This window comes from Dermacentor albipictus, chromosome 2 (genome assembly GCF_038994185.2).
Source record: "Dermacentor albipictus isolate Rhodes 1998 colony chromosome 2, USDA_Dalb.pri_finalv2, whole genome shotgun sequence".
NCBI classification, from domain to species: Eukaryota; Metazoa; Arthropoda; class Arachnida; order Ixodida; family Ixodidae; genus Dermacentor; species Dermacentor albipictus.
In genome coordinates, this window is record NC_091822.1 from 199,713,793 (window position 1) to 199,741,052 (window position 27,260).

Consider the following 27,260-nt stretch of genomic DNA (forward strand, 5'->3'; position numbering starts at 1 on the left):
CACAGCTTGACAGGGTTAAAGCTTGTGCATTTCAACTTGGTAGGCGTGTTTGACTCATTTCGAGCACAAATAATATATACAAGTGAAGACACTGTGGCTATTGTCTTGTCGGTTCGACGGCCGATCGTGCAGGGTTCGGTCGAGCGATGGTCGGCACGCTGATTTTGCTAGCGTCATCGACAAGAAAGCCCATTGCAGTACAACTCGCGCTTGTCGATTGCGTCGTTGTGGACCTGGTATGATAAAAAGGTTTCAGTGACGCACAATAGTTGGTCAATCGTTGAAGTGAGCGTCTTGTCGGTGTCGTATCGAGCCAGTGTTGCCGCACCTTACGAGGACGTGCAGTCAGGCATGCGCTGCCACCACCAGCAAGTGAGGACCTAACCTACACAGCAAGAAGACTTCGTCAGCGACGTGATGTATTGAAGTGTTGCCCAAGCGTGCTGCACGGGTTTTTTGTTAACTTTGCTAGCCATCAATAAACGGCGGCAACTGCCTGGATCATGGTGCAGCCCGGACATCTCGGACGTTGCCCTGGCCACTTTTGCAGTGTTACGCTACGCACGTTTATGGCACCGTGCCGACGTCGAGCTACCAGTAGAGTTTCAACGAGGTATTCGGCACGAGTGTTTGCAGCAGCGCGCGTCCGAGTGATATTTCTTTATTTCGGGTGACTTTCCGGCGCGCGGCCACGCGCACGACTCTTCCGAAACGTTTCATGACTAATCCGCTAGGGCAGAGTTCATGCGCCGTCGTGCCATGAAAGACGCGGATTGCCTAGAAAGCATTGTTGCGATTTTTCTACCAAAATAGTTCTACCAAAATTTAATGAAGAATACATGTAACAAGCATGTGGCGCCCCCTCGGGCATAATCTTCGTTGGCCCGCCAGGCTCGGTAGGCCACATTGGGCACCGCACCCGATAAACACCGACGAGCACAGCTATGGGTCAGTCATCGCATGTCATCGGTCATCACTACCACGATGCGGAGCGTTTGGAGGGTGCCTCGAACCCTCCCTCGTTCACGAACCCGGACGGATCGTCCCACGCGGCTGCGAGCGGCCAAACACCGCCCCCTTTGCTGCCGCCATGCCGCTGTACGGAAGGCTCGAGGCGTTCGAGGGAGATGGGTCCGCCTGGCCAATTTACGAGGAAAAAGTCCACGTGTTCTGCCGGGCGAACGACACACCCGAGGCCAAACAGCGGGACATTTTCCTGGCCAGCTGCGGGACCCGCGTTTTCAGTCTCCTGCTTGACCTTCTCAAGCCAGCCACGCCGCATGTAAGACGCTGGGTGAGCTGCTCGCCATACTGCGCTCGCATTTCAACCCAGCACCGTCCACACTAATGGAGCGTTTCCGCTTGAACAACCGGCTGCCGGGAAGGAGAGACCCTCGGGCAGTTCGTTGCTGCGCTACTAGGACTGAGAACTGAGGTTTAACAGCGCGAAAAAAACGAGGACACAAAAACAAATACCACAGACAGGCGCTGACTGCCTACGGGAAGTTTATTTGAAATTCACCGGACATTTATACCTTTTTCAGCATAGGCGCATGCGCACACCAGTCTCAAAAACATCTGCAAATCAGCAACATTATAATCTTTCATCCAAAAATGTTCTCAAGCATGGAGGCAGCTTCCACTGCTCCGTGTTCTCAAGGAACGTGATTGGCAAGTAGTTATGGCGATGAGGTGGATACATACGTATGCATGGTCTTACAAGGCCGGTGATGAGAGGAAGGAGCCCAATGTAGAAGAAATTGTCTGTGGTATTTGTTTCGTTGTGTCCTCGTCTTTTTCGCGCTGTTAAACCTCAGTTCTAAGTATGAACCAACTAGCCCTCATCAAGATCTTACTAACGCTACTAGGGTTAGCGAGTGCGTGCGTTTTCAGGGACCAGCTGGGCTCGCTGCTCCGGGACCATTTCTTCTGCGGCATCAACAACACTGCCATGCAGACGCGACTCCCGGAGCTTTCCGACCCCTCGCTGAACGACGCCGTGAAGGCAGCGCTAGCAATGGAAGCTGCCGCCAAGGTGCATCAGTGATCTTCATACTAGTTAAAATTCTCTAAAATTTTTGATGGAGTGGTGTTCACTTGCTACACTTGGAAGACAGGGATGCCTTTTTTCTGATCAAACCTTCAGAAAAAGCGGCAATTTCGCAGATGTCGGTATGCTACCCTCCGTCAACGTGACCAAGCCGCACCCGTGAAGGCGGGCCACATAAAGGTTGCCGGTGTGCCGTTCAATTAATAAAAAGCAATCCAAAGAGAAAAGCTAAAGTAATTGCCAAGAAAGATATTTCAATGAAATTACTGGTAAATGATGTGGGAAATTATGTGTCTCAGGAATTTAGAGCTTGATGATCCACAGGTGAACACAACTTGGTTTCTGGCACCCCTCTTTTTTTTTGTGACAAATGGTGGAACATTATTTCCGTAACTAATAAAATTTTCAGTGTAAGATTTTGTCCCATTCTTGTAATTTGTTCGATGTATCTACTGAACTAAAATCATTGTTACCTTAAATAATTATCAGCCTGGTTACGCCCACTGCAGGGCAAGGCCTCTCCCATACTTCTACAACAACCACGGTCATGTACTAATTGTGGCCCTGTCGTCCCTGCAAACTTTTTAATCTCATCCGCCCACCTAACTTTCTGCCGCCCCCTGCTACGCTTCCCTTCCCTTGGAATCCATTCCGTAACCCTTAATGACCATCGGTTAACTTCCCTCCTCATTACGTGTCCTGCCAAGCCCATTTCTTTTTCTTGCTTTCAACTAAGATGTCATGAACTCGCGTTTGTTCCCTCACCCAATCTGCTCTTTCCTTATCCCTTAATGTTACACCTATCACTCCTCTTTCCATAGCTCGTTGCGTCGTCCTCAATTTAAGCAGAACCCTTTTCGTAAGCCTCCACGTTTCTGCCCCGTACGTGAGTACTGGTAAGACACAGCTGTTATACACTTTTCTCTTCAGGGATAATGGCAATCTGCTGTTCATGATCTGAGAATGCCTGCCAAACGCACCCCAGCCCATTCTTATACTTCTGATTATTTACGTCTCATGATCCGGATCCGCCTTCACTACCTGCCCTAAGTAGATGTATTCCCTTGCCACTTCCAGTGCCTCGCTACCTATTGTAAATTACTGTTCTCTTTCGAGACTGTTAAACATTAGTTTTCTGCAAATTAATTTTCAGACGCACTCGTCTGCTTTGCCTCTCCAGGTCAGTTAGCATGCATTGCAATTGGTCCCCTGAGTTACTAAGCAAGGCAATATCATCAGCGAATCGCAAGTTACTAAGGTATTCTCCATTAGGGAGTTTTAGAATAGGGGCCCCAATAGTTTGGGGCCCCAAAGAGCTTTGCGGGTGTTAGCGTTGGGGCACGTAGGACTAGAGAGTTTTAGTATTGGGGACGCAAGGCGTTGGGGCCCCAAGCGCTTGGGTGCGTTTGCGTTTGCGTACGCAAGCAGATACGTGTTATAGGTTAGCGGCCCCAACCGCAAACCGCAATGAGCTCGCATGCGCTCGCAGCACCACCAACGTCTGATCGTTGCTGCATTATCATGTTATAAAATATGAAAGGAAGCATATGAAGTAAAGTACATCAAACTATTTTTATTAGAAGCAGTTAATAGAAAGGTTTACAGCGTCCGGTAATCGGGTAAACGCAGGCTGGGGCGTTGGGGCGGAGCCATGAACTAGAGCGGTCTGCATGGTGCTACCACCTGGTGGCGCAAAGCTCAAACAGACAAAAACAGCTAATATTGCAGTAACCAAGTGTATTTTACTTTGCTGCGGGTATAAATTTTTGGCAGCAACACATAAGCCAGTGCTGATAATTTACACCAGCAACGAAGTAGAATAGACTTGGTTACAGCAGTATTAGCTGCTTTTGTCGATTTGAGCTTTGCGCCGCCAGGTGGATGCACCAAGTAGGACGCTCCCGTTTATGGCTCCGCCCCAACACCCCAACTGCGTTTATCCGAATACCAGACGCGCTAAACCTCTCTAATACACATAAAAACGACGTCTGTCGACACTTGGCGAAATATTTATTAGATTATCTACCCGCTAGCTACTCGTAAGTTCTCCTACACCGCAAGAGTCACGTGGGTAACGTGACCTCTTAGGGGCAGCGATGTTTTCGGCCGCTCCAACAACCCAAGGACGCAAGTAGACGTAGCGGTCTGCGCATGCGCAGTAACGTCGCCCCTAGTTCTTGCGTACGCAAGCCGCTTGCGTCCCCAACACTAAAACTCCCTACTGAAGAGTTTTAGAATAGGGTTTTACGTTTGCGGATACCGTCTTGCGCTGACAGCGCCACTACGGCGTCAAAGAAAAGCTATTAGAAATAATTAAATAAAGTATACCATTTTGTAATAGGAATAATAACTTTGACTTGCGTGTATTCGCGTTTAATTACAATTTAGAGGTTATTCTGTAAGCAGCAAACAATTAGTTGCGCTTAGTTTTGAGCAAACCAACTTTACTAGCCTTCATCAGCCAAGCTTAGCCGCGTTAGGCCTACGAGCCATAAAATCCACAATCGAATTCAAAATCAGCGGCGTCTAATGAATCAATAATCACAACACACGCTAGTTGGGAGAAAGCGATAACCGCAGTCACTTCTCCTAGCTTGCGAACTTCACGCGTTACCGCGAATCGAACCCAGCTTTGTGCTAGGTTAGAGCCGTCGCTTCGATGGGTGCCGCCATGTTTGCCGACGCAAAGTTTTTGGGGCCGCTATTTGGGCTCACGCTAAATCGGTGAAATAGCGTTCCCAACGCAAAACCCAAACGGAGTTTGCGTCTTGCGCATGCGCAGTGGCTTCGACGCTATTTCTTTGGGGCCCCAAAACGTTTGGGGCCCCTATTCTAAAACTCTCTAACTTTTATCCCCAATTCTTCCCAATCCAGGTCTCTGAATACCTCCTGTAAACACGCTGTGAATAGCATTGGAGAGATCGTATCTCCCTGCCTGACGCTTTCTTTATTGGGATTTTGTTGCTTTCCTTATGGAGGACTACGGTGGCTGTGGAGCCGCTATAGATATATTTCAGTATTCTTACATACGGCTCGTCTACACCCTGATTCCGTAATGCCTCCATGACTGCTGAGGTTTCGACAGAATCAAACGCTTTCTCGTAATCAATGAAAGCTGTCTATAAGGGTTGGTTATATTCCGCACATTTCTCTATCACCTGATTGATAGTGTGAATATTGTCTATTGTTGAGTAGCCTTTACGGAATCCTGCCTGGTCCTTTGCTTGACAGAAGTCTAAGGTGTTCCTGATTCTACTTGCGATTACCTTAGTAAATAGTTTGTAGGCAACTGACAGTAAGCTGATCGGTCTATAATTTTTCAAGTCTTTGGCGTCCCCTTTCTTATGGATTAGGATTATGTTAGCGTTCTTCCAAGATTCCGGTACACTCGAGGTCATGAGGCATTGCGTATACAGGGTGGCCAGTTTCTCTAGAACAATCTGTCCACCATCCTTCACCAAATCTGCTGTTACCTGATCCTCCCCAGCTGCCTTCCCCATTTTCATATCGCCCAAGGCTTTCTTTACTTCTTCCGGCGTTACCTGTGGGATTTCGAATTCCTCTAGACTATTTTCTCTTCCATTATCGTCGTGGGTGACACTGGTACTGCATGAATTTCTATAGAACTCCTCAGACACTTGAACTATTTCATCCATATTAGTAATGATATTGCTGGCTTTGTCTCTTAACGCATGCATCTGATTCTTGCCAATTCGTAGTTTCTTCACTGCTTTTAGGCTTCCTCCGTTCCCTGAGAGCATGTTCAATTCTATCCATATTATACTTCCTTATGTCAGCTGTCTTAAGCAAGTTCATGTGTCTCGAACCAGACCCGTGCCGTTGTGTTTAGGTAGAATATTATATTAGCCAGCATAAGCGTTGTCGCACCTGTGTGCGCTGACCCGTTCGTAATTCTGCAACCAGTCATGACGTCAACGCTGTCAATCCCGGAAAACGTGTTAGGATCGCGAGACTGGGCCAGGATGACCGTCGGTGGCGACGACGGGGCCGTGGTTGACGACTCTCCTTCGGATGACATGGCGGGCAGGTTATGCCCGCTGCGGAGCTCCGTCTTGCGCAAGTGATTACCCAGCACCTCCACCAATGATGTTACGGGAAAGAAGCGTACGGCTATTCACAGATGTCTTTTAATGGCGGAGCCAAGCGTAGAGCAGCGAAAAGAAAGAAAAAAATGGCTGTGGCTTAGGTAAGGTTAAGCCCAGGATGCGAAGCATACTAGCCTTTATTTTAGTTGTTGAACCACTGTTTAGCCTGGTGAACTGCTGTTGCTTGGCTATATTTGGTTCGGCTAGACGAAGAAACAACTCATGCATTACTTCTTCGCCTTCAAGAGTGGAACGCGACAGCGTTCCCGTCGACCCGCCAAGGGGTGTAAGACAATGGGCTACAGGGCAGCGACTACGCGCCCCGCATTGGACGCGGTGAGCGTCGAGCAAAGCAGCGTTCGGCGCGGCAACGAAATGTGCGCCTGAGCAAGAGACGCACGCCTTAGAAACAGCGCGTTTCTAAGGCAACACCGCATTCACTAGAGGCGCTTTTGTACCGCTTTGAAGCGTTGTACTCGTGGCTCAGTGGTAGCGTCTCCGTCCCACACTCCGGAGACCCTGGTTCGATTCCCACCCAGCCCGTCTTGCAAGAGTTGAGCCAAAGCCACTTCTCCTCTGTCGTGACGTCACGGTGTCACGTGATTTCATGGTCACCGCCGCGCCTGAGGAGCTGGGTTGAGCCCTCGTAATATGCTTCGCATAAAAGAACTCCGTTGTTTCTAAGGCCGCCATCCGCGTCCTCTTCTTTCCCCATTAGACTGACAGCATAATACTGCTCTAGCGTCTACGGGTGCTGCAATCAGGGCAGTTCAGCCAGCATGGGAATGGTTGTACATCCATGGATTGACCTAAACTTCGCCTTTATGTCTCTAAGTGGCTTTGCAAAAGTAATCGTTCTTAATGAAAGTACTTCGTTATAATTAAACAAGCAGTATTAAAATTTTGCGACAGCAGGAGTCGAATACAGGACCTATAGTTACAGAAGCCCGATGTTGGAACCATTACGTCACGAACAAGCGAAACCATTGCAATCACGATTGTGCGTGCAGTCTCTCTGCATTAAGAAATAAGAATTGCTTTGAACTTTAGGCCCAGATAAACTCCCACAAAAACGTGTGAACCCGCATGCACGAAGATCAGACAAGTCTATGTGCCACCCTTCATGCCCATGGTGGTTGAACGATCGCAGCGCCAGAGTTCGCTCAAGTATATGTAGGAAATTATTGGTAGTAAAATGAAAACAAAATTATAAACGAAAATGCAAGTGTGAAAAACATGTGTAGCATATCTGATTCAATCAAACAAGCTATGTGGCTGTCACCACCCCGTTTCAAAAGGTATGCCAGTAGATAATTATCAAGCCGCCATTACAAGACATATGGCATGGAATTTCGTTACAAGTACACATGCCTTCGCCACTGTGCGTAGGTATTCTAAACTGTGAGAACATACTGTTATCGTTACTCTTCTTGCACGCAGTTCCGAGTGGTTCAGTGAACACATTTTAGCGCGATAGCGTTAAGGAGCTCGTGTCGCAGAAAAGCCGGTGTCGTCGGCGGCGGTGTCGGCGTCCGCGGCGTTGACCGTGAGCGCTAAATCACGGCAGGCGCTTCATAATTAAAAAGCAACTTCCAAGATTGTCCCGGTGGAAATCGAACCAGGGTCTCCGGTGTGTGAGACGGAGACGCTACCACTCAGCCACGAGTTCGATGCTTCCAAGCGGTACAAACGCGCCTCTAGTGAATGCGGTGTTGCCTTCGAAACGAGCCGTGGAAAGTTATAGTGCGGTGTATATCGGTAATTATGAACATGTAACGTACAGAAGTCGCAATTACACGAGTTGCGAAGTGCGTTTCCGCTGCATTTCTTCTGCGCTTTCCGCACACGCAGAGCCATCTTGCGGCAAACACAGAAGACCCCCTCCTCTCAATGTACGGCGCTGCCCCGACAGGAGGCGCGCCGCGCGCGCATTGGGACCGCTGCCAGGCGCGTGGCGGTCCCGACTCCCTCTCCCCTGACGACGCTTCGCCGTGCTCCCGGTTGCAGAATCAAGCGCCGTTCCTTTCTTTAGATTACTATCTATCTCTCTGCCCGTGCCGATCACGACGTTTGGCTGGCGTAGATCGTTTCCCCTCCGAGACACCGAGTTCTTTGGTTCGTTCCGTTCGCTCAGGCGCACGTTTCGTTCCCGCGCCGAGCGCTGCGTTGCTCGACGCTCACCGCGTGATAGGTGGGCGCTAAGTCCGATGCGGGGCGCATCGTAAGTGATCGCTGTGCCGTAGCGCATTGTCTTATACCCCTTGGCGGGTCGACGGGAACGCTGTCGCGTCCCACTCTTGAAGGCGAAGCTTAAGCGTCCTCCATTTTTTTTATTTGCCTGTGGCAGATAGTATAATAGCAGTTGTGGGCTTCTGCTCCATGGTTCTCTTGGGACAAAGGAGCGACAACACAGTAGTGCAAACAATCACAAGGGCATTTATTGCACCTTTCATAGATCAATGCCTGCTAGCCGAGTTGCTATCCACAAAACATGCTGATGGGCGCGCGACAAATCTAGAAGTCCGACTCACCGCGACCGGAAGCGAGCGAATATGTTCGCCCCATGCTGGATCCCAACGCCTGGTCGTTCGCGTGTATGGTCACGCGAATCGTGGCGCGTTCGAAGGCGGCCACGCGAGGCGGTCTCGCAGAAGCATCGGTCGCCGCGCGCGCGAAATGTCCGCACTGTTCGCCGACCCACCGGGAAAAAAGTCAGCCCGTTCTGCCCTGCGTCCCCAAGTAACCCTGCCGTGAGGCGGCGTTAGCAGCGCAACACTGGCGCCATCTCTCGCACTGCGCCCTGTTAGGAATGGCCGTACGGGGTGGCATCGTGCCACCTTTCAGCCCGCTGTACGTGTTCCAAGCCCACCAGACGGGGAGCCCTTCAGAGAACTGCGGATGTACCGGCAGCCACGTGGCGCGCGGTCAGCTCAGGAATGCGGTACTCCGCCGCGCCACCCGGCACGGAGCACAGTTCTACTAAGCCCTCTGACGTCGACACCGAGAGCTATGCGGCACCGCAAGTTATGCGGCACCGAGAGTTCTGCTAAGCCCTCTGACGTCGGCTCCGGACACTCGGAATGTGTGTGCCTTTGTCTGTGTGGGCCGTACTGCGGGGCGGCGGCAAGTTTACAATGACTGGACGAACGTTTCCATCCACTAGGACTCCGACCACGTGGACCTCGAAGAGTGGACGCCGAACGATGACGTCGAACTATGACGTCAAGCGGAGAGCTTATAAGCAGCGTTTGCCGGCTGCTAGAGTGTGCTCGTGTCGTGCTCGTCGTCGGGAGCTGAGTGCTCGTTGTCATGCTCAAAATGTAGTAGTGAGCTGTGTGCTCGTAAACTGTTAGCTGTATGTTAGTTTTGCGGGCTCCATATGGGAGTCGCGCTACACTGCCAATGTACCTCATGTTTTAAATGCAAATCCTGCAAATAAATCCCTGCTCGCCTAAGTCCCTACGAAGAATCAAGTTCATCCCTACAGCTACGACCGCGAAATCTTACAACTGAATGGCAGCGGTGAGATCGGCCTGCGGCTCGTAAATCGGCCAACGACTCGGAGACGGCAACGGCAGCTGACGGACGTTGGCACATGGTGACCGACCGGTATCCTGATCAAGTTGGAGGCGACTTGAGATTGACCACCTCTTGCAACTGACTGGATACGGCGGGGAAGGACTGGTGATATGGTGCTGCTTCAGTGGGTAAGCGTTTGGTTTTGGCTGTAAGATTTACCAGGCTTCAATTTCACTGTGTTTTTGGATTTGATTCGCTGGGATCTCTTACTTGTATTTTGATTTGCGGGGGTATCGCAGCAAGTATTGTGTGACAGCAGAGCCAAAGCTTAATGTAGCGACCATGGTCCTAATGTGTTTGACGAGGGCTGACCTGTTGTGGTTGTGTGAGGAGATCGAGGTAAACGTAGATGAGGACTTGACGGAATCAGAAATTCGTAAGATAATTCTAGAAAGTAACAATGATTCGACATTCATAGAACAAATGGGTAAACGAATTCTAAGAAAAAGACAGGAACAAGAATCAATTAAGCAAGAATGCCAAGAGCGCGAGCGAAAACGCCAATAGCGTGAGCAAAAACGGCAGGAGGTTGAAAAAGAAATTGCAGCAGTAAAGAAACAGATACAGGATTTGCAGCAGCTAAACGCAGGAAGTCAACAGCGGCTTGAGAAATCTGTAGGCTGGACGCAGCGTAAAGGTGAGGAAGTAGATTACAGATTTTCGTCGAAAGCCGACAGAAGTAGTAGTACTTGCGAGAGTAGCAGCACGTTCACAGGTGAACTCGAAGTGCTAGCAGCTAACGAAGCCTTAGTGGCAACAGAGGCCGTTAAAGGCCAGAATGAGAGCGACGAAGTGCTGTGCCAACAGAGGACTGTAGAGACAGCTAGGCCAGCTGCGAACAAATTGGCACAGTTACCGCGCGTGTGCGTCGCATCTCATGGTAGCGAGGTCGTTAGCGAGGTACAGAATACTACGGACTTGACAGACGCGAGCACCCATGTCGAGTCAGATCTGCGTGCAGAAGTAATGTGCCAGCTGGACGATGCAGTTGAGATTAGTTCTCGGGATGGCGAGCTCCGTAGTTCACAAGAGAACTGCATTGTCCAGGGATCGGTGCGGCTCTCCGCCAGTCTAGGTAGCCTAGAGAGGGATGATTTAATTAGCAATCATTCGGACTGTGCGGGTAAGAGACCGATCCGGGCCGACGAGATCTGTAATGGCCAGCACGAGGCGCGAGATGACGACATGAAAGAGAAGTCAAAGAGAAAGCGCCGCAGAAGGAAGCGCTGAAAAGATCGGAATGCGGTGACTATGTAGCGCCGCCAAAGACGGCGAGAGACCCAGAAGGGGAGGGCGCGGAGAAAAGACAGGTGCGGTCGTCACGGACGATGTTGACGCATCAAACACGTTCTTGCCACCGGTCAAAGGGGGACCGAGAAGCATGTTCTGCACGGACGCGGACAAAGGGCACGGGGCAGTCAAATTCGTCGTCGTTCCGTCGTTCTCTTCGAAGCTCAGCGTGCAGTACAAAGAAGCGCAAGGTGGCAAGACGAGACCAGGTGGGGAGTAGCGACGCGGTCAGTCGAGGTCATGTTGAAAGCGGGGCGCGAGGACGCAAATTGGTAGGAGATTGTGACGTCTTGGGGGAGCTGATAGTGAGTCAGCCCTTTTGTTATTCCTCGGCAGCCAGAATAGCTTTCAAACCGCGACCACCTCGGGTACGACTCAAAAGTGAGTCAGACATAAGCGTTTGGAAAGGGAGGCCAGGAGCGCTTCCGTAGAAATGAAGTGTTTTGTTTTTTATTTTTGAACATTTGCAAATTTACGCGATTTGAGACTAGGATTTCTTTCAGTATGTAAGGTATGAGCTCTCTTTATGTTTTGTTTGAGAAGCTCGAGATTTGAAAGACGCGTTTTAAGTAAACCTGTAGTCTCGCGAGATATTCATTAATAAGTATATAGGCTTTCTTTTTTTGTGTATGCGTGAGTAACCTGAAGGTCAAGGTTATCGTTGAGAGGCCTATCGTAACGCGCGTGTGTGTTATTTAACCTTCTTTCTTTTTAAGTGTTTTTGAATTTTCTAAGGTTAAGCGCGTAGATTTTCAGTAAGTGCGTGATTTGCACTGAGAAGAGCTCTTAGGTCCATTAGCGCGTGTCCTGCGCGGACGGAAGGAAGCAGAAAGCTGATGACTGGGTTGCTCGTGTGTGTCGAGGGCAGCCGTATTCTGACTTCTCTAGTACGCGTGCGAAGAGCTAGTTAGTAAAAGACACATTTGCTCAAAGGTTCCTCTGTGTTGCGTAAGTTACGCAAGTTTGATTGTTTGTTTAAGGAACGTTTCCTGTGTGGATTAAAGGAACAAATGTGAGTCAGCATGATGAATACTTTGTATGGTGCAAGCACGTGTTCGGAATAGGGACCACAAACTTAGCGCGTTTGTGATGACGTACCTGTGGAGTTGACCAGACGGTTCAGTGGCAGCAGTACATGAAATAAGCACGCCACTGCGATAGGATAAGAACAGGCTGTTCGTGAAGTTAATCTGCTTAAGTTATGTTTGGGTTTTGGTGTTTGAAAGCCTTCGGTTTAATTCTGCGTAAACCTTTACTCTTGTGCAGCGCGACGGTCGGGTTTGGTCGAACTCAGGAGGAACGTGAACGCTCGCTTTGGCGGCACAAAATTTTGGGGCAAAATTTGGGATTCCCAGTTGGGTGACTTGCATGGAAATTGTGATAGGAAGCCTGGTGGGTTAGCAGCTAATTCCGGGCGTTTGAACGCTGAGCGGTATTGTATTGCCGGGTCGACTCTTCTGTGCCAGTTGTTGTAAGATGGTTGAAGGCATTCCAAGTACGCAGGGGTTGCAGAGAGCAAAGCCGTCATCTTGCTCGCCAGCGATTCTCTTCCTGCCCAGCGGTTGCCAGCACTGGCCAGGCGAGATTTTCCGGGCCATGGAGGAGCTGTTAGGAATGGCTGTACGGGGTGGCATCGTGCCACCTTTCAGCCCGCTGCACGTGTTCCAAGCCCACCAGACGGGGAGCCCTTCAGAGAACTGCGGATGACCGGCAGCCACGTGGCGCGCGGTCAGCTCAGGAATGTGGTACTCCGCCGCGCCACCCGGCACGGAGCACAGTTCTACGAAGCCCTCTGACGTCGACACCGAGAGCTATGCGGCACCGCGAGCTATGCGGCACCGAGAGATCTACGAAGCCCTCTGACGTCGGCTCCGGACATTCGGAATGTGTGTGCCTTTGTGTGTGTGGGCCGTACTGCGGGGCGGCGGCAAGTTTACAATGACTGGACGAACGTTTCCATCCACTAGGACTCCGACCACGTGGACCTCGAAGAGTGGACGCCGAACGATGACGTCGAACTATGACGTCAAGCGGAGAGCTTATAAGCAGCGTTTGCCGGCTGCTAGAGTGTGCTCGTGTCGTGCTCGTCGTCGGGAGCTGAGTGCTCGTTGTCATGCTCAAAATGTAGTAGTGAGCTGTGTGCTCGTAAACTGTTAGCTGTATGTTAGTTTTGCGGGCTCCATATGAGAGTCGCGCTAGACTGCCAATGTATCTTGCTTTTAAATTGCTTAATATGTAAATAAATCCTGTTTACCGATTTCCTCTCTACGACCTTCAACTCCTTGAAATGGTGGCAGCGGCGAGTTAGTCCGACGACTCCTACATCTGATTGACAGCGGTAGGATCGTCCGACGAATCTTACAGCCCCAACCACATCGACCGCCGCGAGCATCACGCAGGCCACGCGGCGAATCCGGATTACAGGAAACGCGCCATGCGGGAAAACAACATATCAGGGGATGCGTGAGAGTCGCGCATCCCATTACAGTCCATGAGCTGGTCTACTCGAAAAAGCAGACATACACAACAATTGAAATGCATAATCGACGAATTACAAAAATTCACTAATTATGTGAGCTCGATTACCTTACGGCACGTATTGCAGTTTACAAGTTGTAGCCGGATAGTTTGCAACGCGGATCCACTTGTCACAAATTCCGAGGCTGACACTAGTTTCTAGATATTAAAGGGACCCTGAAACGATGTTGTACTAACGTGCCGAGTCATTCGAGTAGGTCCATTTGATCAATAACTGACGCGTCTAAGTGCTCTGCGTAAAGCGTGTAATTTATTGTTTTAAAAATGTACACCGCTGCCGATTGCAGCACATCACTCGGCTGAATTTTAAGCCACCCCTACCCATTTGACGTCATTTACCCCAATGACGTTAGTAGGGTAAGCTATGCGATTGGCTGCCCAGGGCGCGTCATCAATAATTTTTTAACTGTATGGTTGTTCGTTATGGAATGTTAGTTAATTTGTTTCTATGAAAAGAAAGCAACAGAAAGAGAATGCACAAGAAGAATTTCTCACTACACATAAGCACTTCCGGCACACAGCAAGCGTCGTCTGCTTGTGTTACAACATGCTCCAACGAGCACCGTGATTCGACTTTGTTGCATTGTGGGCTCTAAATGTAGCGACTGGCAATGTCAAGCTGCGACATCGTGTCCCTCTGCAAGGCAGCAGACGAGCGGACTGGCTGCAGCGCACTGCCGCTATCACTGCCGCCGTCACTTTAACCCGGAGGACTATCGCACCAGCGTTTCACCAGTTCTGTATTCGGGTAAACGCAAGCGCAAGGGTACAGGGCCTGGCCGTTTCACCAAAGTAAATATACTTAGTAGCGAAGCTTCCATAGGAGCCCATACGTTCAAAACATGGCGGCTCATCTGGCTTAGCGCCATCCATGGAGGAAGGAAACTGAGGAGAGGCCCTACCACGTCCGCGCGCTAGGAGAAAAGTGTGGAGGAAATGACGTAGTATGTTTTTTTTTTGCTGATTTTCTATTTCTTTGCTGTAGCGGCCACGCCTTTCGGGCCACAATGGTGGCTTTGTTATGGTTCTGTGCACTCACACGTGTTGCTCCGTAGGCTTCGTACCGTGGCAAAGGCGCCGTGCGGGCAAGTTTGCGTTGGTCTCCGTGTTTTGTTGCATTGCGTTATCTGGACCGTGCTCTATGTTCCACAGGATGTTGCTGTAGGTAGGTGGGACAGAAGGAACTAAAGCTAGTGAAATGAACGCGCATGCAACACTGTACGCAATGTATCGCGCCACGGCAATGGCAACGGACGAAGGAATATCAGCGGAAAATGTTGCCCTCTTACGCGGAACCATGCTAACGTGCCATCGAAAGCCGAAAGCGATGCGTTTCAGAATCTGTACAATGAATGCCTCGCAGGTCAGTGATTCCTGCTTTTGACAGCGCATATGGTGAATTTGCGGCACGTAGAACGTACGCTATGAATGCATAGTTCGTGTTCAGTAACAACTTGCTTTCGTGCATATTAAAACACATGTTGCTTAACTGTTGCTTGTTCCTCGCAGTACTCGCGACAGCAGGAAATCTTTTAAGCAGAGCACGTTCGAGGTTCATGTACGCCTGCACAGGTGTACCACAATACACGTGCTGATAGAGCGTTACGCAGAATATGTGCATTTTGCTGCCCTCGGCACCATGCGCCTGCCAACCGACGCTTCATCCTGGAAGATGGGAAAGAAGCGGCTGCTTTGACTTAAGGAACGAGTCCGCCCTGCCGCCGGCGTATCTTATCTGTGCGTGCGAGAAGCGCAGGAAAATGAAGGTTAGCGGATGCGCTGCAAGAGTCGGCAAGGCTCCAGAGAACGTACGCCTGCGAAAACATCAAATGGCTGTTCCGTGGTCGCATGTAGGCCGGTTCTACGCGCGTACTGTTCTGCACCGTGCGCCGGCTATCGCAATACTTTGGTTCCGTGATGCTTCACTTACCTTGGTAATTAAGAAGGCACCTCAGGCCGCAGTCAATGAATCAAAACGCGGTGTCAGAAATGACATTCTGCCTCTTCGCCGGCGCGCTGTCGTAGTGATGCGCTGCCACCCGAAGTTTGTTCAATAAAGCACGACGATTCCTCAAGCGAGAAAGTGTTTGTGCTCATAGACTCCAAATGGATCGCAAATGGGTTGGTGTGTCGTACGTGTCTCCAGTGCAGTGAGAACGCGTACATCTTTTTCGTATCGCCAGACGTCTAGCTCGCAAGACAATCTGAGAGCCCCAGGAAGCCCAAGCAGAGAAAAGCAAGTAGAAGGCAGCGATAAAGGTGACCTTTTTTTAAAAACACGCATGAACTGGGCAGCGGCCGGTACCTGCAGTTGATGAGAACAGTTCAGTTCGCTGGCCTTATAAGGCATGTTTATTTTAATAAAAGCCGGTAGAAACAGCCGATTCAACCTCACGGCGTTATTTGCGAAGTTCATTATGAACTTCTTTTAACGTGACTTCGGCAACGGTAATGCAATGAGATATCGCGATTGTTTGGTACTGCTGCGGAGCGCGCGTCTGAGCAGCCCGGTCGCGCGTAGCACGGCGTGATTTCGCGAGAAATGTAAAGAGAGGAGAGCTGGCCCGATAGGCGGAGCAACGCCGTGAGCAACGCCAACTGCCGGCTTCACTTTAGCTTCACAAAGAGTGACGTCAGGGCCTCTCCTGAGTTTCCGTAAAGGCTTTAAGTTTCCTTCCTCCATGGCGCCATCTGTATGTGGAGGGAACACTTCCGCCGGAAAAAGAAAATAATGTGACGCCATATCTGTTATAAACAGAAGTGACGTCATTTTGTTTTAGAAGGCGCGAAATTCGTTTTGTTGGCCTGCCTTTAGAGTTACATATTAAAATGCCCCGCCATCTGACTTGATGGGCGTTTCTAGCTTTCGGAGCGAAGAGCGATGCAGAAAAAGACCAGCTGTACGGTTGTAGAAATCGTATGCCTGCACAGAACATACTTTTCTTGGAGGCCGACGAAGGCTTTAGGTGTAGTGCAGATCCTATCATCGGATGCTAAGCCCGTCGGCCAGCGCAGTTGCACGAAAACAACTACACAATTATCTGGCGGTCGTAGCTCCCTACTTCTGATGGAATAGGTGAAGAAGCGATGAAGCGACCCGCGTCACCAAATTCAGGCAAACTCCGATGCGCCAAAAAAAGCACGTGTGAGGGTGCCGTATTTACGAGCGTGCCTTTCTGCACATTTCAAGAGCTGCATTGCATTGCGAGTTTAGCGGCGTCAACGCCCCCTACAACGATGGGCGCTGAAAAAAAGAGTATTTATTAATAATAATGAAATTAAATAAACTTGTATTTTCTTGACTCGTCACGAATAAATAACATTGACCAGGAATTTTTTTTTCGTTGAATGAGTCTGTCTCGCTTGAATAAAAAAAAAACTTTTTTCTTTTCCAATGTTTGTTCCCTCCAAACATAGTCCTGCTTCAATCCCTGCTCCCATAACCACCCTTTGATGCCGGTGACAATATGTACTGAATCCTTTTTCGCCCTAAGCTTCGCGACCTATGGGGAACCAGCGCTGGATAGGCGGCGCGTCGAAAAGACTGCGTTGCACGCCGCCCTGGCGACGAAACGCGGCATATTCCAGCCACACAACCAGACGACACACACACATACGCAGCCGTATTATAGTTCGTATGTTTCCGTTTTCGTGCCGCTTCAAGTAGAGTTTTTGTAAAGAAGCTAGCGCCATCAAGTGAAGAAATGACGACAGAAGCTTTTTAAGCTTTATATATTTTTCACAGTGCGTCGCGGCGAGCACGTGTGTTTCTTTAACGGTTGCATCGTGTATCGATGCCATGCTTGCGTGGCTGCCTGCCTCGCAAATCTAGCAGTTATGGCTCCGGTCGTGCTGCGCTATGGTTTCGCAAGTATTAGTTGGCCTGAAGATATTCCATATTTTTCTGGCTAGACATAAAAAATTCTGATGTTACTTCGCCACAGCAGTCAATGGAGACGAAAGCTTTATCGCATCAGCTGACTCGCGCAAGCAAAGGTTTGAGTGCTCCGCTGCTTGATCCGTAACAATCCTGGCTACATTTAGCACTAATTACATAAATTTGCCGGATGCATCTCAGCGCCGAGTCCTCATCCGCATGCGCATCTTTATAAACACATAGATGGCTTAGTCGCGCGTGCGCCGGCACTATGCGCATACAACTCGTAGGCATCTTCCCTCACACAATTCTTGGCAATGAATGGATAATTTTTACCTTTCGTATCGTTCACTTGGTGCGGTGGCATTGGAAGGGGCTTGGCGGTGGCATTGCGAAGGAAATATGGTATATATGCCGGATGGTGCATGCTATTGCTCATTTTGTTTCCGACGAAATACCGACTGTAGATTCTGCTGTTTGGTACTGTCTGCCATGGCTGACCGTCTTCACTATCGAATAAACCAAGGATACACGCGAAATTTGATTTAGAAACCAGCCCGACACCGCTTGACAGGGCGACAAGACGGGAGCTTACTCCGCTCGCCTGTCTGCTTGTATCCAACGCCGCCTCCGTTCTTGTTCGTAGGGTTTAGATGGAAAGACGCAGAAGGATACATCCTCCCTCATCCAGACTTAGTGGTGGCACTTGTATACGCAACAGTATCGTCGGCGCCCTTTTGTTTTCCTTCGACTTTAAGGGCACGCAATGCAATTTTCGTCCGCGGGGGAGGCTGCACTGTGCACGTTCTGACCGCCAGGGCGGCGCCTGCAGCGCCGTGAAACTAAGCAGTGCAGCAACTAAGCGGTGCAGTGCCGTGAACTTCCTCGACGAGACTGAATTCCAGAATTTAGCAGAAGCGGTGGGGTCTAGCTTCACGTGCAGGTCGTGCGAGGGCGTCAGGGAAGCCGTCCAAAAACTGGAACGGAATTGGGCGGCTAAGTTTGAAGAGCTTAAGGCAAACCTGAGGGAGGAGCAGGAGAAGCGGGTAGCACTGCAGGCGAAGGTTGAAAATTTCGTCAAGGTGGAGGCGGCCCAGGCCGCGCAGTTGGTGAGGACTGTGGCCGAGCTTGGGGAGGCGAAAGAAAGGAGCGCCGAACTGCAAAGGCGGCTCGACGCTCTTGAGACTCGGGCAGCGGATAATGTCGGGTCAGGACACCAAAGCGAGGGCGAAGTGGGAGGCAGGGAGCCAAAGCAAGCGGTCGCCAGCTCGCCGCCGGTGAATCGGCGTAGCTATAGCGAAGCAGCGCAACACGCCCTGAGTGAGGCGACGCTGCAGCCACAGGAAGCCGGGAAGCAGGGAGAGGTAGGAGAGAGTGAAAGGGTGATTATCGCTGGCGACTCAAACATGGCTGGGTGCTCAAAAGCAATTGTGGAGAGGGTGAAAGGCGACAAAAGAGTGGCGGTAGGGACATTTCCAGGGCAGACACTGGGTTCTGTCATGGAGCGAGCAAAAAAAAAAAAAAAGCTCACGGAAAATGCCCACGTGCGCAACCTTGTCGTAGTAGCAGGTGGGCTAAATGACGTCCTGAACAGGAAAGGGCCAGGACTAGCCCAGCGCTTGGCGAAGGGTGTGGACGACTTGCGCGAGCTATCCCCTCAGGTGCAGATCGTGGTGTGCACGGTGCCGGAGGTGCCTGTGCGTGACAGTCACGTACAAAGAGCCGTAATGGCTGCCAATGAGGCAATATTGAAAATGAGCCGAGAGAAAGGCTTCGAGGTTGTCGAAGTAAACAGGGAAGTGAGAAGTTGTGGTGGTTTTAAACGAGATGGGATCCACTTCAATTACAGGCTAGCACGAGAAGTGGGCTGGCGACTTGGGGGTCGCGCTGTTGCTTTCTTAGGGGGCCCGCGGGCGCTCAGGAGGTCAGAGTAGGTAGTAATAAAGAAGGTCCCCTAGGGGAACATCAGAAGAGCATCGCCGTCGATAAGAGAAAAAGGAGGAAAGCAAGAACAAGAGCTCGCCATGCAGGGCGGCAGAAGAAAGGAAAAGTGGGCAGAGATTGAGGAGCAGTTACATAGAGAACAAATAGGGGTGTATGCGGTTACAGAAACGCACCTTAGAGACTCAGAAGAGCCGCCAGTTATTGAGAATTATGTATGGGAAGGCTGCAACAGAACTAAGTCGGAAAGAAAGGGAGGGGGAGTCGGAATGCTCATCCACCAGGGAGCCAAATGGAAAAGAGTAAATTCACAATGTCAAGAGCATCTTTGGTTATCAGGTACAATGAGTGGGAAAGAAACTTGGCTTGGAGTTACGTATTTGTGGACCGGAATAAATTGCACAGAGAAGAATAAAGGGTTAGTGGAATGCATAAGCGCTGATATTAGGGGTTTCGGGAATGGTGCTGAGATAGTCCTATTAGGTGACATGAATGCCCACATACAGGATTTAGATGGCTATACCGGCAATAACGGGAAGTCAATGCTAGACCTTTGCGAGCAACATAACCTCGTGATCGTGAATACAGGGCCTAAGTGTGAAGGACAGATCACGTGGGAAGTGGGAAACCGGCAATCGACCATTGATTACTGTCTGATGACAGAAGGAATTCATGATAAGTTGAGAGAAATGGTCATCGATGAGGAAGGGTTTAGCAGCATAGGGAGTGACCATAAACGCATCATTTTGAAAATGGGATATGTAGTTGGGAAAGAGAGCAACGAAAGCAAAATGGCCAGTCCAAATTTGAACGCTGAACAAATAGCAAATATAGTCACTAGAGTGGAGGAAGAAATTGGCAAGTCGCCAAGTAGGGGGTGGGAATATGGTGAGCTTCTAAGTGTAATAACGACAGAAATACGGAAAGAGAAACAACATGTTCGTTGGAAAGGAAAAAAGAAACCGAAAAGCTGGTGGAACAAGGAGATACGAGAAGCGATCGCCGAACGACAGAAAGCATCTCGAGAGCACAGGCAGGCAAAGAAGGCGCAGTTGCCACAGGATGAAGTAACCAGTAAATGGCAAATATACCGGGAGAAAAAGTCTATGGTTCAAATACTGGTGCAAGCAAAATAAAAAGGTGAAAGTGAACGTTGGTTGTCAGAAATACGTGAGAAAAAGAAGGCCACACCAAGAATATTTTGGAAGCACATAAAATTATTGGGCAGGAAGTCAACAACAATACAACAACATATCCTAGACGAAGATGAAAACAGACTGGAAGGAGAAGCAGCAATAAATTACATCCAAAAAGTAACAGCCGAATCTTTCCAAGGCAAGGACGAGGTTGTATTTGAAGAAAAAAAGAGCATGAAAGAGACCCAAGGGGGAAAGGAGCTAGTGCTTACAAATTTAAACTGGAAGAAAGCGGAAGAGAAAATTCCTAAGCGCACAGCCACAGGGCTAGACGAGGTTCCCGTTAGGCTGATAAATGAACTGGGACCAAAAAGTAACGAAGCTCTCGTGAAAGCAGTTGAAAAAACTTTAAAAGATAGACGAATACCAGACAGTTGGCGACAAAGTAGAATGAATTTAATTTATAAAGGTAAGGGGGAGAAAGACAGAATTCACTCGTATAGACCGTTGACCATGACATCGGTAATATACAGGCTAGCAATGCAGGCAATCAAATTAAAGCTTCAAGCATGGGCAGAAAATAATGGCATTTTGGGAGAGCTTCAGAATGGCTTTAGAATAGGTAGGCGTTTGGATGATAACTTGTTTGTTCTTACTCAGTGTATTGAAATATCAAAAGCAGAAAGCAGACCGTTGTATGTGGCCTTTTTGGACATTACAGGAGCATACGACAACGTAGACCGCAGCATTTTGTGGGATATTCTGGAAGGGGAAGGCTTAGGTAACGATTGTATACAGCTTTTGAGAGAGATTTACCTAGAAAATACTGTTTGCGTTGAATGGGAAGGGATGAGGAGCGCGGAGAAAGTTCATATCAACAAGGGACTGAGGCAGGGGTGCTCTTTATCCCCGCTGCTGTTTATGATGTACATGGTGAGGATGGAGAGGGCGCTAGAAGGCAGTAGTATCGGGTTTAATCTCTCATACAAACAGGCAGGTACAGTAATAGAGCAGCAACTCCCAGGTTTATTTTATGCGGATGACATTGTGCTGCTAGCTAACAAGCAAAGTGATTTGCAACGTCTGGCTAATATCTGTGGACAGGAAGGCAACGATTTAGGCTTGAAATTTAGTGTTAGAAAATCAGGTGTAATTCTTTCAATGAAAACAGTGAACAGACAGTGGAGATACAGGACCAAGAAATACCTCGGGTAACAGAATATAAATACCTTGGTATATGGATAACCGAAGGCAACGGATATATGGAAACACAGGAAAAAACTATAACAGTCAAGGGGAAGAGAAATGCAGCCATAATGAAGCACAGAGCGCTATGGGGATACAATAGATACGAGGTCCTCCGAGGTATGTGGAAAGGGGCAATGGTTCCAGGACTTACTTTTGGAAATGCGGTTGTTTGCATTAAATCAGGGGTACAATCACGACTCGACGGGAACCAAAGGTCAGTGGGTCGCCTCGCATTGGGCGCTCCCGGGAAGACTACAAATGAAACTGTGCAAGGGGATATGGGCTGGACTAGTTTTGAAGTGAGGGAAGCAGCAGAAGGAAGAAGAAGCATTTGCTTGCTGCGGTAAAGCTAGGGAAACGACGGAGCATATTTTATTAGAATGTGAAGACGTCTATCCAGCGGTCGATTTAGGCACCACTGGCCTCCTTGAAGCCCTTGGGTTCAGCGGGACCAGTGGTAAAGCAAACAGGTCCGCAATAGACATCAGTAAGAGGCGATTGGAGGATTGGTGGAAGTAGGGAAACGACAAAGGACGGAGACGTACAAAAGCACAGTTCGCAATAGGGTATCAGAAAATTTGGACGTGGTAGTTCATAGTGTTGTTTTTTTTTTTCATTGGTTAACCTAGGTAGGATATTAGGCAGCATAGTAGCAAGAGCTTGGTGGCGCAAGCCACCGCCCCGTTCCAAAGGGGACGCTCATAACATCCATCCATCCATCCATCCATCGACGCGCCGCCTATCCAGCGCTGGTTCCCCATATGGATCGACCGTGCCGTCTCACGGGATGAGCAGAAGCACAAATATGGTCTGCATGGTGCAGCCTCGAGCTCCACCACTGGAAAAGCTGGCGCCACCGTAGGCGTGACGTCCTATTAGGGATCACGTGGACATAGCGGCCGCATCGGCGGCTTCGGCAGCGCCGAAGCGAGCTGAAAACGAGGAGAGTTAAATTCCCTCGTACGCTGCGGTCCTCATTTAGTGGCGAGATTTTCCCGCTTCGAGTGTCTCCTTTACCACGCTTGAAAGCACTACAATCGGTAGTGGCTGCCTTTGAAGGCGCGCAACATGGTAGACTACTGATCGGTGCCGCAGTACCGGACGTACGCAACGGAGCCCGGTGTCAGCCTTATTCACACGTAGCCGTAGGACAAGAAACTGCGTGAAACTTGGCTCGCGAAACCGGCGAACAGCCATCGGCTGCAACTCAGGTACGCAGCAAGCACAGACGCGAGGAAGATTTCTGCTACGGCGCTGGGTCTGCGACGTTCGGAAAACGCGCATTGAGGCGCTCGCTCGAGTGCACCGCCCGACTAATGTCATGACGGTTTGGTCTATGAACTTGTCGATGCTATAGATACTGGCAAGTTCACTGGAGTGGAAAGGGGGCGGTAAGAAGCACATTAAAAAAAAGCATGGCATATGGTCATGTTTGTGTTACGAACTATTGCACTGGATTACAAAAGAGCAGCAGCGCGAAATCGCACGCTGAGAACACCGATAAACATACAGTGCGACGCAACTCGAGAAATAATATTGAAACGTCCAAGAATTTAGAAGAAAAAAAGAAAGATTGGATCGTCGCGACGGCACATCAGTCTCCGCAGGCGTCGAAGTATCTACAATGAAATTATTCTTGAACAGCTCTGATAGCGCCCACGCAACAATGGTTGCTTGTATACTGTCAAATGCTCATATTCTGCGGCCTAAAGCTCATGACACGGTGCGAAAACGCGCACGCGGCGAAAGCGAAAACAGTGTGCGGACAAGCACGCACACGCGCATGCGAATATGTGCGACGGCTGCATCGTGGCTTCACTCTATTACGCTTCATTTAGTTATAAACACTATAAGAGCGTATTTCACATAGTTTGCTCTCGGCGTTTACCTACCTTTCACGCAAGAAGCCGGTTCAGGAGCCTCCCGCGCGCAGTGGCGTTCACTGTACGTATTCGGTAAAGAGATAGCGTCTGTAAACGATCCTGTGCTTTCAGTTTGCCACAAGATTATGATTTAGACAGCAAAAAACTTCTCTCGTTTCGAAAGTACGTACAGAAATGTCCGGGAGAGCTCGTGCGTGGCGTTTCCAGTGAGCGCTGACAGCAAAACCTATGAGGAGCGCGCTGCGTGATCCCATACTTCGCCAGCGAGGCGCTTCCGATAGATGGCGCCGCCGCAACTCCTCGCCGCCAATAACTCAACCACCGACACTACCTGTACGCCAAACTTCATCAGCTCGAGTTTATGCCTCCAGCCATCCTTCGAAACGCCCAGCTCGCCTGTGGTTACCGGAATACCAGACATGTTCGGCGCTGCAACAGAATGCTCGCAACGCACGCTGCTTCGATAGCCCTCGCTTGGGGTCGACTGCCAAGCAGCTGGCAGTTTGGCGAGGCGCGCTGCTTGAGAACCGGAAGTCGACGACACGTCGTGCTATCATGACGCAGAGCCAGTGAAGGCGGAGCTTAGCCCCGATCACTCGGCGAACGAGTCGAGAAGAGCAAGAATATGGAGAAGGGGCAACTTGTAATCGTCCATAGCTCCCTTAATACGACACGCTTCACAAATCGAGGTGCCGATGATTACCTGTACCCTACGTGTCTACAAACCGTTTGTTCAAACCGTTTCAGGGGCCATTTAATTCCCGAACTTTGCAGAGAAATGCATTGGCGTTCATGGCTTTAGTGCTTCTATGCATAAAACAACCAACTGAAACTACAGTAAATCTTAACACAAAGTTTAATGGTGTATATATGCGATGCAAATGTCCACACAATTTTTTTTCGAGTGGATGTATTGCAGTCGCACCCACTAGAATTTGTCAATTCTACTATGTGCTATAACCTCACGGAATTAGCAAAATTTTAGTCAATTATACATCTGAATTTGTTGTGCAAGTAATGTCAGTCTTCAAGTAGACCAGCTCATGCACCAGAATTTTGGTATCTGCCACAGGCAATTTGGAAGTGTTTGCTGAAACATCTTATATTTGCATGTTTTCCCATGCAGAGAAGCCAAGAGTGAAGCCACAGCCTACAGTTGAGTGTCCTGGTGACTACGCTACGCAGCACGCCATTGCCATCTTGGAGGACATGCACGGTAGAGATGGCAACGCACTGTGTGAAAATAAACTGATTTTCCCGTCTTTAAGAATGCATTCTTTTTCTGAACTCAAAATTGGCAAATTTGTACAGAGAGTAATTTCGCGATCACAAAATCGGTGAACAGTGTGTTACCTGGCTACCTAGCGCACAAGGGCAATTGCGATGCAGCTGTGCTGCACAAATTGTGTTTCTCACAATGGGGTTGAAGTTTTTCACGAGGTTTATGCCTATGCCCGCGCAATAGTGAGAATGTGTTGGAATAGCAGGAATGGGCAGGTATTTAGTGCATACAGTACTTGCTGTCATGTATACGTATCAAGGAGCATGGAAGACTGCAGATGAAATAGTGGAATACAAATTTATTAAGCCAAGAGACTCATCGAGCCACTTGACACCACAACTCATGTTTAGTCAGAAAAAAAGAAAAGGAGGGAAACTTGGGAAAGCAAGACTCCTAATGAGAAAAATGCAAATTACACCCAGTTTAAGTGTTCCAGTCCCTGAGAAACACCATAACAAATGAATAAGGGGAGAGGTATGTTGATAAAAAAAATTTAATTCCAAATTAAAACATCCAACTTATTAAACAAAATGAAGACCATGACACGGAAGAGCTTGCTGCACTGAAAATACCTGAACTCCAAAAAAAAAAAAGGCAACGCCAGCTCTGTAGTACATCCTGAATTTGTTGTCCTAAAGCCCAAAAACTCTTCATATACAAAGAGTCACAGAGCTCAATGAAACCCAGACCCTTGCTAGACCAGCTCACAATGATAAGAAAAACCTTTACAGAGATGTGCACATGTAAAAAACTCAAACCTTCATGAAAAAAAAAAAGTTGCGGAGCTAACAGGCACTCTCACATTTCCTCTCTTGGACAAGATGAGGTTGTGGTTACACGCGACACCATAAACATGTCATCCAGAAAAATACCAGTCCTCTCAGGAATTTTGAAAAACAAAACACCTATAGCATTCAAAAGAAAAAGTCAGATACAGTCAGCAAAAACAAGCACACTAGTGTGATCATAGATTTCCACCAGCCGTCACTCCTTGCTGTACCCATCCCAGACTTTGGATGGAGGATGGGGAGCTTCCTCTTTGCACAGTTTTGATGCACCACTTTTCCTTCATCCCCTTTGTGTCGGACATGAGTATGGCCGTGACAACCGGAATTCTTTTCCTCCATGTTCTGTTTTTCTTTTTGAGTGGCAGCGGCTACATTTCATGGGCTGGGTGTCTTCCCTCTGGTCTTGCTTAGTTGGCATTCTTGCACGCAATGATACATTCCATGCCAACTGCACACATTACAGTCACCTGCAAAAATAAGAAGCGAGGAATCAAATCTGTGCGTAATAGCTAGGCAGTGGAACGATGCACACTGCACATATTTAGCAACATCCCAAGCAACAAGTGCGTGCAACTTTTGCAGGCATTTCATAGAACATAGAAGTGCAAACAAAATGCGTACACTAGTGGATTCACGCTATACTACAGCAGCCAGTATAGCCTGTATGCTTAGGCCTGGCATTTCTGATCACCAATAAGGTCTATGAACATATTGGCAGCTTTGTGCTAGTCGACAGGGCAGCAACTTCATTCACAGTTGTGTTTGTACCCGAAACACCACATTGAAATTTTCTGGCAGTGCTAAGGGAAACACGCAGGCCCAAAAAATTTGTTGGCAACCAGAATATAAATGTTTAGGTACAAGCAAAAAAAGTTTGTTTTGCTATAATTGATACTAGGTCTGACACGTCTGGAACTGGACACGTCTGCAAACAGCATTTCAGGGCTCCACGAGCGGCCAAAACAAGTCAGACCTCAAAATTCTTGGACTAATTTTTGCATTAGTTTGGATTTGCCAAAAGCACTGTGCACCAAACCTGCATTTTGGAACACCATATTCCAAATTTAGATCAGTGTAAGAGATGGAAGCTTACTTTGGAATAGAAAACAAAGGCAACTTTTACAGCAACTATTTAGAATTGACCGCAGCAATGCGACTGACAGCTACAAAGCCCTAATACCCTGGCAAGCGGGCAAGTGCACTTTGGCAAAGCAGAGCGCACTCGCAGTAAAAAAATGCCACTAAGAGGTTTTTGAAGATGTAGATTAAAAAGAAAAATCTAAGTGATTGTTTTAAATTGTATTATAAATAACAACCATAATCATAAGCCAAACCAGAACATGGTAGTGTGCTAATGGCATTTGATCCTGCTAAAACATAAGATGAGCGAGTTCTGTTGCAATTTTCTTAAGGGGGGATGAGGGTCTTGAAAACTTTTTTTTTATTTCTTAACGTATCTTCCTGAAAATTCGCATGCAGATATATCTTTCAATGCTGATTCCAAATATATATTCAGATTTGATATATCTCATTTAGAAATGA

At 48.8% G+C, this 27,260-nt stretch overlaps 1 protein-coding gene and 1 long non-coding RNA gene across 4 annotated transcripts in view; one reads left to right on the forward strand and one right to left on the reverse strand.

The window, feature by feature from the left end:
- The first annotated feature begins 868 nt into the window (after nucleotides 1–868).
- On the forward strand, nucleotides 869–25,832 carry LOC135904542 (uncharacterized). The gene is made up of 2 exons (XR_010565135.1): nucleotides 869–1,294; nucleotides 24,775–25,832. It is a non-coding gene; the product is annotated as an uncharacterized lncRNA (long non-coding RNA).
- Nucleotides 25,406–27,260, reverse strand: part of eEF5 (eukaryotic translation elongation factor 5) — a 29,763-nt gene continuing 27,908 nt past the window's right edge. For all 3 annotated transcript variants that reach the window (XM_065435358.1, XM_065435359.1, XM_065435360.1), the window contains exon 5: nucleotides 25,406–26,185. In XM_065435358.1, the coding sequence (XP_065291430.1) occupies nucleotides 26,126–26,185 (60 nt within the window). In that variant the 3' untranslated portion in view covers nucleotides 25,406–26,125. The remainder of the gene's footprint in view (nucleotides 26,186–27,260) is intronic.